Raw genomic sequence first — 11,894 nt, forward strand, 5'->3', positions numbered from 1 at the left:
ATATGACTTTGTAATACTCTAAACTCAATATAAAATTCAAAGGTACCACAATATTTTTCCTAGCATATCTTTTCCTTCAGTGCTTACAGGCTTACACACAAACACACACACACACACACACACACACACACACACACACACACACACACACACACACACACACACACACACACACACACACACACACACACACACCGTTTATGTACAATCTTGGGAAAAAACACAAAATAATGCACTAAAACTAATAATTATTGAAATACAGAACAAAAAGAAAACCAATTAATCTTCTGCTCTCTCTCTCTTCTCCGACCCCTCCATCATCCTCTTCTCCCCTTCATCATCCTCTTCTATCAACCGCTAATTTCACGTTCAGAGCTCTTCATAATCCTTCCAACTTCCGCAGGCAAAAAGTTACCACACTGGCAGGCAAAACTGTTGAAACTCCTCAGTTGGCTCGCGTCCTCCCTGCCCACCACACGCTCGCCGCCCCGCCTCCCTCCAAACCCTCACTCCCTCCATCCCTCTCGCACCCACAAAATCATTCACATTTAAAACTCCTGTGTGTGTGTGTGTGTGTGTGTGTGTGTGTGTGTGTGTGTGTGTGTGTGTGTGTGTGTGTGTGTGTGTGTGTGTGTGTGTGTGTGTGTGCTTTGATGTTCGATTTCCTTGTTCCTCCTCCTCCTCTTTCTCTTTCTCCTCTTACTCCTACTCCTCCTCCTCCTCCTCCTCTTAACCACTTCTTCCTCTTCCTTCTTCTTCTTCTTCTTCTTTTCTTCTTCCTTCTCCTCCTCCACCACTTCTTCCTCTTCTTTCTTCTTCTTCTCCTCCTCCTCCTCCTCCTCCTCCTCCTCCTCCACCTTCTCGGACTTCTCTTCCTCTTCTTCGTTGTCTTTAATTTTTTTTTCTTACCTTTTTCTTCTTTCAATTTTCTTTAATTTCTCTTTCCTTTTGTTTACTCTCGTTTTGTATTGTTTTTATTGCTGATTGTTGCCTTATCTTTACTCTCTCTCTCTCTCTCTCTCTCTCTCTCTCTCTCTCTCTCTCTGTGTGTGTTATCGGAAGAGATGCTTAATTACCTCGGTCGAAAATAAGTCTTTGAAAAGCAATAAAGTCGAAAATTCCCTTTGTTTTTACAGGAGCGTCGACCTAATGGCTGATTATTATTGTTTTGATGCAGAATTTCCCAGAGAGAGAGAGAGAGAGAGAGAGAGAGAGAGAGAGAGAGAGAGAGAGAGAGAGAGAGAGAGAGAGATGGTTATTGATAAGAAGGGTAGGAGGAGATGGTGGGAGAAATTGAATAAGAGAGAGAGAGAGAGAGAGAGAGAGAGAGAGAGAGAGAGAGAGAGAGAGAGAGAGAGAGAGAGAGAGAGAGAGAGAGAGAAACTGTGTGGCACTGGCGTAGGAAACAAAACTTGGTGGTCTCTTGTTAAGGACAAACAAGGAACTGGCCACCAAGAATCCATCCCTCCCCTCAGCAAGCAGGACGGTACTGTCGCCACCAGCAGTAAGGAGAGGGCACAGTTGCTGGCTTCCTTGTTTGCTGGAAAAATGAAGGTCGGGAATCCACAGCAGCCACCGCCTCAGCTGGTCCAGCAATGTGAGAAGACTGTCACCATGGTGGAGGTGACGCATCAGCAGGTGAAGCGATTATTGCGGGGCTGGACACACAGAAAGCCACCGGCCCTGATGACATCAGCCCGCACCTGCTGAAGCGATGCTCCCAGGAACTGGCTGCCCCTCTCACCCAAGTTCACAACTTGTGTACGGGAAAACGTCTGGCCTTCAGTGTGGAAGGAGGCTCGAGTAGTTCCTGTACACAAAAAGCTCCAGGACGGACCCAAAAAACTACAGACCCATATCCCTGTTGTCAGTGGTGGGTAAAGTGTTTGAGAGGGTCGTGGCAGAGGTGGTGTGTAGCCATCTCAAGGACAATGCCCTCCTCTCAGACCAACAGTTTGGGTTCAGACCTGGAAGGTCAACCTCCGACCTAATGATGCTTCTCACCAGGCATTGGCAGGACGCCCTCGACGACGGCAAGGACACTATAGTGGTTGCTTTGGACATAGCAGGAGCTTTTGATAAAGTATGGCACAACGGATTACTAGAAAAGCTTCGTGCTAAAGGCATCCAGGGTGGCTTGCTACGACTCTTGGGAAATTACCTGCAGGACAGAAGCCTCAAGGTGGTTGTCAACGGGCAAACATCTGAGTCCCTGCCTGTGGAGGCATCAGTGCCACAGGGTTCAATTCTTGGCCCACTCCTGTGGAATATCTACGTGGATGATCTTCTCCAGCTACTGCCAGGAGTCATGGCCTATGCTGATGACTGCACCCTCTCCTATACCTATCCACGCCAGGACAGTGGGCGGGCTGCTGAGGCCATCAATCAGCAGCTACGAGTGATAAAGGAGTGGGGTGCTCGCTGGCAAGTGACATTCGCGCCGGAGAAGACACAAGCAATGGTTGTCTCTCGGTCCCCAGCCGCCATGGCAGCAATGGCAGGAAAGTTGTCTTTGGCGCTGCTGCTCTCCCACTCCAAGATGACGTCAAGATACTTGGAGTGGAGGTGGATCGAGGGCTGAGGTTTGACAGGCATGTCAAAACCATTGCCAAGAAAGCCTCTCACAGGATCTCCGCTCTCAGAAGGATCGCCAGTTTCCTCGACAGGAAGGGGAGACTGCTGCTGTACAAGGCACAGGTGCGGCCCCACCTTGAATACGCAGCTCTCTCCTGGATGTCCTGTGCCGCCACACACAGAAGGAGACTGGACAGCATCCAACGCCGCGCCATACGGCTAGTAGATGCTGCACTACCACCTCACCCAGAGCCTGAGCGTCCCCTTGATTCACTGGAACACCGCAGAGACGTGGCGGCGATCGTAGTGTTCCATAAGGCACAGGTGCAAAGAGTGCCACATCTGGCAGGGCTGCGTCATCCTCTAAGAGTCACCGCACGGAGCACGAGAACGGTGCTCAATGGTGGTGACGCCGTAGAGGTGCCGCGATCCCACGGGTGTCAGCATCAACGCACCTTCGCAGGACGCGTCTCCAGGATGTGGAACTTGTTCACGGCCGCGGTGCCTCACGTCCAGGAGATGAACACACAGTGTCAAACTGATGGCACATAAGTGGAGACAGACACTGCCAACTCCTCTGACACTCTTTGTGACGTGACACTCAGTGTAGTGCAGTGCGTGAATAGTGCTAGTGAAGTGAAACGAATAGTGCTCCATTTACATGCTGACCATCTTGTATATTATCTATTTTTAAGTCTTGTAAATATTGTAGAGAAATAGATTGTAGTACCCTTAGAATAGGTAGCACACGACAGTGCGCCTTTGGGTACATGTTCCTTTGTATTAAGTTTTGTTTAAATAAAAAAAAAAAAAAAAAAAAAGAGAGAGAGAGAGAGAGAGAGAGAGAGAGAGAGAGAGAGAGAGAGAGAGAGAGAGAGAGAGAGAGAGAGAGAGAGAGAGAGAGAGAGAGAGAGAGAGAGAGAGAGAGAGAGAGAGCGTGGGATGTGCATGCAAAATGGAAGGATGTATGAGAGGTGCGTGACAAGGAAGAAGAGGAGAAGGAGGAAGAGGAACAGGAAGAGGAGGAGGAGGAGGAGGAGGAGGAGGAGGAGGAGGAGGAGGAGGAGGAGGAGGAGGAGGAAAAAGAAGAATAAGAAAGAAAGAAAATATGAAAAGACCTAAAAATGAAACTAAAGAACTAAAAAGCAAAAAAAAAAAATAAATAAATAAAAAAAATAAAAAAAAAAAATAAAAAATAAATAAAAATAAAATAAAATAAATAACTCGTAACCCTTTGACAACACTAACTTACAAGAAAACATCAACACACTATTATTTCCATCAGTTAGAATCACAAATACAAAAAATGAACACAGGAAAACAGTGAACTAATGAAAAAAAAAAAAAAAAAAATGATTAAAACTTCTTAGTATCACGTCACGAACATTTTAGAGTCCACCAGTACAGTGTCACAACCTCACCACTCATTTACAACCTTTACAACTTACCAACACTGAATACCAACCTCAAAAGCTCATCGTTGCTCATTAACACCCTTCCAAAGCTCACTAGTAGACATTAACAACCTTCAAAGCTCATCCGTACCAATTAAAGCCCTGCAAAGCTCATCATTACACATTAACACCCCACCAGATCTAATCAGTACTTATCAACACCCTACCGAGTCTCCTCCGTACTCATTAAGAACGTCCAAAGCTCATCATTACTCACAAACAGCCTCTAGAATCTCATCAACTCATCCGTACTCATTAGCAACTTCCTAAACTCATCACAACTCATTAACAACCTCCAAAATTCCGAAGTCACAAGATAAACGGCTCTGCAACCTTTCACAACACTATTACAACGTGTCCACAGCATCGGCAGCTTCACAACACGCCGACACAAGCTTCACAACACGAGTAAACAAGTAAACACTCCACCAGGCACGGTAAGAGAGAGAGAGAGAGAGAGAGAGAGAGAGAGAGAGAGAGAGAGAGAGAGAGAGAGAGAGAGAGAGAGAGAGAGAGAGAGAGAGAGAGAGAGAGAGAGAGAGAGAGAGAGAGAGAGAGAGAGAGAGAGAGAGAGAGAGAGAGAGACGTGATTTTTCTTTAACCAGCAAAAATTCTTTAAATAAACACGAAGCAAATCTTTCAAAATGCGTCAAAAAACAAGCATCACTAACTTCAGTACACACACACACACACACACACACACACACACACACACACACACACACACACACACACACACACTTCATCATCACCAACCTCAAAACACGATAAGACAAGTTTCATAGCACAAGCATACACAAACATTAGCAATACTCAAAAACACTTCACTTTCTCACCATGCGCTTATGATTCCCAATGCCAAAGAGATGACAACCCATTCTCTCCACCTTATTCCTCCCTATAATCATGTAGAAATCTTGTTTACGTCAATAGTCCTTTTTTTAATTGCAGTTTAGTTGTGACTGGGCGGGTTTTTCTCTTACACACACACAAAAAAAAACGTAAATAATAAACTACCCTTTATAATTGCGTACATTCTATTAGCCCTCTCAGATAGTAAGAGGTGAGAAGCGTTTCAGAATACAGTCCTATATAAAACTAGAATAGAAATCCCTCAAACCAAAACTCTATACACAAAACATTTCACTGACTACTAAACCTTAACATAAATCATCTACTCACCTGTGAATTGGAAGGGAAATGAGACAGAAAAGTTTCAAAATACAGGCCTCCTATGTAAAACTCAAGTAGAAATCCGTCAAACCAAAGCTCTTTACACAAAACACTCTAACTACTACACCTTAACTTACATTAACACCTCTGCATTGGGAAGTAATGGGCACAGATAAAAGTTTCACAATACAGTCTTTCTATGTAAAAATGTAGAAATCCGTCAAACCAAAACTCTTTACACAAAACACTTTAACTACTAAATCTTAACATTCATCTACTCACCTCTGAATGGCCTTCTTCACCAGCGGTCCTCTGTAGAGTGCCGGGTGTCTGTTCACGAAGTACAAGAACTGAAGCTCCCTCTGCGCCGCCCTTATCAAATTGAGGCTGAACTGAACTTGACTGGCGCCCTTTAGACCTGATTTGAAAGTGGTCATTCTGCCTCCTCCTCCTCCTCCTCCTCCTCCTCCTCCTCCGCCGCCCCCGCCGCCGCCGTCTCCACTGCCGTTTCCTCCAGTACCTCCTCCTCCTGTGCCTCCTCCGCCTCCTCCTCCAGGTCCGTCGATGCCTCCACCTCCCCCTCCTCCAGCTTCCGGTGTTCTATCCCCCACCACGGCTGCAAAAAAGAGAGACTGTTGTTAGTGCAGGTGGAGGAAGAGGAAGACAAAATTATAGATGATGATAATGACGATACAAAGAAAGATGAAGAAGATAGAAGGTATGTAGAGGAGGAGGAGGAGGAGGAGGAGGAGGAGGAGGAGGAGGAGGAGGAGGAGGAGGAGGAGGAATACAAAAGGAAGACAAATAGCATAAGACCCTGAGGTTATTAGACTTTTGTTGAGATTATTTACTAACTAACAGTGACAGAGACAGGGCAGCAAAGCAGAAGGCTCCTCCCCACCCAACCCTCCTTCCACTCGAGGCTGGCAGGAAAAAGACAAAACAATGTGATATTGAAAAACCACATAAAATTTTAGTGGAGCATGAAAAGGAATATGCAACCTACGTGTGACTACTTGTGTTAAAGCTTGGTAAATGTAATGTTGTGTGTGTATTGTGTACGTGGATGCACAGTGTGTATGTCGAATGGGTGGTGCGGCTGTCATGCCTGGCGCTTTCTTGTAATACAGCAATCAATCAGGCCCCAGCTCCGTTCAATCCACTGAGATAGCATACTTTCCCAGTAGGGACGCCGTACGCTGGTTTCCCACTGCACCATCGATCTCTGGTACTTCCTGATAGTGATCAATAAGTGACAACGCCCTCTCCAAACACAGCCCGTCACAGGTTAAGAGTAGCAGTGGTGACCATTAACTCTGGGTTATCTGTGCGTGTAGGCAGTGTGGTGCAGTGTGTATGTAGACAGTGCAGTCAAAAAGAGGTGGCGCGACAGCCTGATAATCTTATAGCCGGATGATGGAACATGTTAAGTTTCGAAACGTTGCAATAAACGATGTATATACCAACCTTGATCTTGATCTTCATTAAGAAAGTAGACGAAAACAGATAGCACAAAGAAAAGAAAAAAAGCGAAGAATAAAGAAATATAAAAATAATAAAATAAGATGAGAAAGGAAAAAAAATAGAAAAAAGCTGAAAAACTAGACACACAAAAACACAAACACATAAAAAAAAGATAAAAATCAATAGAGAATCACAACAACAATCTCATCATCACCACCACTAACAACAAAAGCAAAGAACAATTAAAGAACCACACACTTCACACGCTTCCTTCAACTCACTCACTCACGCTATCGTAACCTCGCGGCCTCAAAGTTAAAATTGTCCCCCTCCCGTCCCTAGTGACACCCTCCCCGTCAACTTAAACCGCGCTAATTGAAGACACTAATTAGGTGGAAACAGGAACGCATCTTGGCATAATTAGACAAGAGAGAGACGAGTGTGTGGCGAGATGGATGGCTGGATGGATGGGTCTATGGGAAATGAGGGTCGGAAGGGAGGGATATAGAGGAAAGGTAAAAGGGAAGGAAGGAGGAAAGGGAGGGAGGGAATGGAGGACAGATAGGTTGTGAGGTAAATAGGTATGTAGGAGAGAGGAAATTGAAAGGAAAAAGGAGGGAGGGAAGAAGAGAGGGAAAAAGGAAGAAAGGAAGGAAAAGAAAGAAAGGAATGGAAAGGAAAGGAAAGGAAAGGAAGGAAGGAAGGAAAAGAAGAAGGAAGGAAGAACCGTAGAAGGCGGATAGGCAGACAGATCAATAGAAAGACAGAAACAAATACGCATAGATAAATAAATAGACAGACGCATGGAAAGACATCAATACACACATACATACTTACAGAGACAGCTCCCTATTCGATAAAGCAGCATTACTACCCTTACTTTTACCTGGAGCAACGTGTCAAATCAGGGAACTCTCATAGGTAAATATCACTGGCCAGAACACTTGACTCTATTAAGCTAGACCTCCTTCATCAAACCCACTCCATGTCCAGCTCCCCATCCCCATATCCTTCTTGTTCCTATATTTCACTTACCTCTCCTATCACCTCCACCTAACCCCAGTCTCTCCCCCCCCATCTGTGTGTGTGTGTGTGTGTGTGTGTGTGTGTGTGTGTGTGTGTGTGTGTGTGTGTGTGTGTGTGTGTGTTGTCCTAGTGTAGGATTACCCTATCAGGTGGAAACAAGGAACATCACCACCACTAGCACCACCACCACCACTACCACCACCACCACACCACCACAATGCCAGGTAATGTTGAGACTTAATTAGAAACACCTTTATCTCTTCCTCCTCCTCTTCCTTCTACCCGTCCTCCTCCTCCTCCTCCTCCTCCTCCTCCTCCTCCTCTTCTTCCTTCTCTTCCTGGTCATATTTACTGTTTCTCCCTGAATTCGTCTTTTTTTTTTCCATTTCGTTTACTTTTCTCTCTTTGTCTCTTCTTTCTTTTCCTTCCTGTCCTTTTCCCCTTTTCTTCTCTCTTTCTCTTCTTCCTCTCTTCCTCATCCTCGTCTTTCTCATCTCCATTCTTCCTTATTTCCTCTTTTCATATCATCCTTATCTCTTTTCTCTTTCTTATTCTCTTCTTTCTCATTCTCTTCCTTTTCCTCCTCCACTTCCTGTCCATCCTTAATTCTTTTTCCTTTCTTCTCTTCCTCTTCCTCTTCTTCTTCCACGTCCTGTCAATCATTTTTATTTTTCTCTTTTCCTTTCTCTTCTTCTTTTTCCCCAATTCTCTTCTTCCATTCTGCCTCTCTTTCTTCCTTTTTATTCAAATTGGTTTCCTTCCTCCTCCTTTCCTCCTCCTCCTCCTCCTCCTCCTCCTCCTCTCATGACGTCAATACCTAGGAATGTGGAAGGACAGACAAGCATCTCTCTCTCTCTCTCTCTCTCTCTCTCTCTCTCTCTCTCTCTCTCTCTCAAAGCGGAAGGAAAGGAGAGGAGAGGGGTGTGAAAGAAGACCAGGAGGAGGAGGAGGAGGAGGAGGAGGAGGAGGAGGAGCAGGAGGAGGAGGAGGAGGAGGAGGAGGAGGTCAGTTTCTAGGTTTCTGATTCCATACCTCCTCCTCCTCCTCCTCTTCCACACCACACAGTCAAGTGCTATTGTCTCTCTCTCTCTCTCTCTCTCTCTCTCTCTCTCTCTCTCTCTCTTTCCTTCCTTTATCAATTCTAATTTCCTTTCTCCTACTTAACAATATTTTGCTTCTGTGTTCCTTTTGTTTCCCAGTTCGCTTTTGTTCCGTTTTCTTTGTGTTCATTCTCCGGGTTTTCTCTTCAACAATGACACTTTTCATCATTTTCTTATTTCCTTCTACTTTCATATTAATCTTTTTTTATTTTTCATGTTTTTTTTTCCTTCGTCGTCGTTTGAGGAGTCACGAATCTTCTGAGAAATAAAATAAATGAGAATCTGGTCTCTCTCTCTCTCTCTCTCTCTCTCTCTCTCTCTCTCTAACACCTATCAAAGCATTAGTATCATCCAGTTGTTTTTCTTGTGCTATTTCACGTTTAATTAGCATCATTGTACCTGAATGTCACACCTTAACAATAAAAAAAATCAATTGGAATAAGAAAATAGGGGGAAAAAAAAAGGTCGAGGTTTATTGCAGTATGTCAAATAAAAAAATAAAAATGTAAAATGAAAACTACAGAATTTGCAAGAAAGAAAAAGTACAAAATAAAACGAAAGAGAAAAAGAGTAACTGAAATCAAATGAATAAATAATAGACAAGAATAATATAAGAGCAAATAAGGATCACCCAAATAAATAAATACAAAGTAAATAAAAGAAAGTACAACAAAAACAAAAACTACAGAATATCAAAGAAAAATGAAAAAATATTAATTAAAAGTAAACGAAAAACCAAAAGGACTCTCGCCAAAGGTCAAATTCGCAAGGCTGCAACAGAAAACGGTGTGTCATTACCAACAAAGTCATTTCTCAGGAGTGACTGTACCCAAAACTCTCCCACACGCACGCTCACACACAGGAGGGAAACAAATTGCCTTTCTCCTCTCCCCCTCTCCTTCAAAACAATCTCCTCTCTCTCTCTCTCTCTCTCTCTCTCTCTCTGGTGTTGTTTCCCTGTGTAATAATTTCCTCACTAACCTAACCTAATCTTACCAAAAGTTATCTTACCTTGCTATATCAAAACATTTTCTACCTCACCTCATCTCACCTCACCTCACCTAACCTAACCTCACCTCACCTCACCAAATCTAACCTTACCTCACCTAACCTCACTAAACTTAACCTAACCTTACTATACCAAAAACACTTTCTACCTCACCAAACCTCACCTAACCTAACGTGGTCTAACCTCGTCTAGTTCTAGTTTTACAAGAGCTAACCAAACTTGCTCTATCACTGCGGTACCTAATCTCGCCTCACTCTGCCTTATCTACCCTAACTTTGGCCTACCTTGACCTCAGCCTGTCTCAATTAATCTTACTTACCATTAACTAAGAATCCCTTAACTTTTCCTAATTACTCTTCCTACCTGCCTCCTAAATTACTCCAGGAAATTACTGCTACTTCTGCTTACTACTACTACTACTACTACTACTACTTCTGTTGATGCTGCTGCTGTTGTTACTGCTGCTGCTGCTGCTGCTGCTACTACTACTACTACTACTACTACTACTACTACTACTACTACTACTAACCACCACTACTACTAGAATTACTACTACTACTACTACTACTACTACTACTACTTCAACCACTATCACTTCTACTAACACTGTCACTGCTGGTACTACTACTACTGGTACCACTACCACTACTACTACTACTACTACTACTACTACTACTACTGCTGCTACTACAAATATTTCATGCCTTTTAGTGTCAGTAGCAGTCTTTTTTTTCTGTTCCTTTTCATAATCATAGTATCAAACGTGCACACACACACACACACACACACACACACACACACACACACACACACACACACACACATGGGTTTCACAGTGCTAGAGGTGCTAATGGTGCTGGAAGAGGAGGGAGAGGTGAAGTGGGAGAGAGAGAGAGAGAGAGAGCTGAAGGGAAATGTTGCGAATGTCAGGTATGTGTGTGTGTGTGTGTGTGTGTGTGTGTGTGTGTGTGTGTGTGTGTGTGTGTGTGTGTGTGTGTGTGTGTGTGTGTGTGTGTGTGAACAAAAAATAAAACAAAACTACATAAAGAAAAAAATTAGGCGTAATAATTAGTAAAAAGGAAAGAAAAGGAAAAAAATAAGAAAAAATATACAACAAAAATAAAAAAATAGAAAAAAATCAGAAAAAAAGATAAGAGAAAAAAAATAAATGAAGAATAAACGACGAAAATGAAGAAATGAAGAATAAATAGAGCAAATTAGGAATCATGAATAAAAAAAAAAAAAAAAAAAAAAAGAAAAAAAGGACTAGAACACAAACAAGAGGCGTGCTTCAGGTGAGACAGAAAGCAATTAAGGCAAGGCAGGTGAGTCTAGAACCAATCCAGAGAAGCCATAATGAAAAAAACGAGAAGAAAAAGAAAAAAAAAATAGATGAAAAAAACTAAATGCAAAAATGTTGGTTTCTCATTTCGCATCTTTGAGAGAGAGAGAGAGAGAGAGAGAGAGAGAGAGAGAGAGAGAGAGAGAGAGAGAGAGAGAGAGATGAGAAAAACTAAATGCAAAATGCTTGTGACTTTCGCAGAGAGAGAGAGAGAGAGAGAGAGAGAGAGAGAGAGAGAGAGAGAGAGAGAGAGAGAGAGAGAGAGAGAGTATATATAATAACAAGGGGAGTTTCAAAAAGGGAAGAGAATAACAAAACATTTTTCTTTCGATAAGCAGAATAAAATCTCATAAAAAAGCAAAAGAAAGAAAAAGAAAAAAGGAAAAAAGAAAAAAGGAAATACCACTCCATTTTTTTTTCTGCCTCACTTTCTATTTTCTTTTTTTAAACAGCGTCACATTTTTATAAAAGTTTAGGATTATATTAATTTCACGCCTAAACGCTTCCAAGTACGTTTGTGAAATGGATGGTAGTGGTGACTCTCTCTCTCTCTCTCTCTCTCTCTCTCTCTCTATCCAATTTCTTTTTTTCTCTTTCTCTTTGTCTCATCCCTTTTCCCCTCATCTTCCATCACAAGGTTGCTTTTTTCTTCCATCTCTCTCTCTCTCTCTCTCTCTCTCTCTCTCTCTCTCTCTCTCTCTCCCCTTACATCTCTATTTTCAACTTTGTTTTTCTCTTTGTCTCATCTCTTT

General features: G+C 43.0%; 1 protein-coding gene across 2 annotated transcripts in view; it reads right to left on the minus strand.

Moving 5' to 3' along the window:
- LOC123507872 overlaps positions 1 to 5,814 on the minus strand; it is an 87,061-nt gene extending 81,247 nt beyond the window's left edge. For both annotated transcript variants that reach the window (XM_045261136.1, XM_045261137.1), the window contains exon 1: positions 5,484 to 5,814. In XM_045261136.1, coding sequence (XP_045117071.1) covers positions 5,484 to 5,638 — 155 coding nt within the window. In that variant the 5' untranslated portion in view covers positions 5,639 to 5,814. The remainder of the gene's footprint in view (positions 1 to 5,483) is intronic.
- Positions 5,815 to 11,894: the final 6,080 nt, after the last annotated feature.

Source organism: Portunus trituberculatus, chromosome 23, assembly GCF_017591435.1.
Source record: "Portunus trituberculatus isolate SZX2019 chromosome 23, ASM1759143v1, whole genome shotgun sequence".
NCBI lineage: Eukaryota > Metazoa > Arthropoda > Malacostraca > Decapoda > Portunidae > Portunus > Portunus trituberculatus.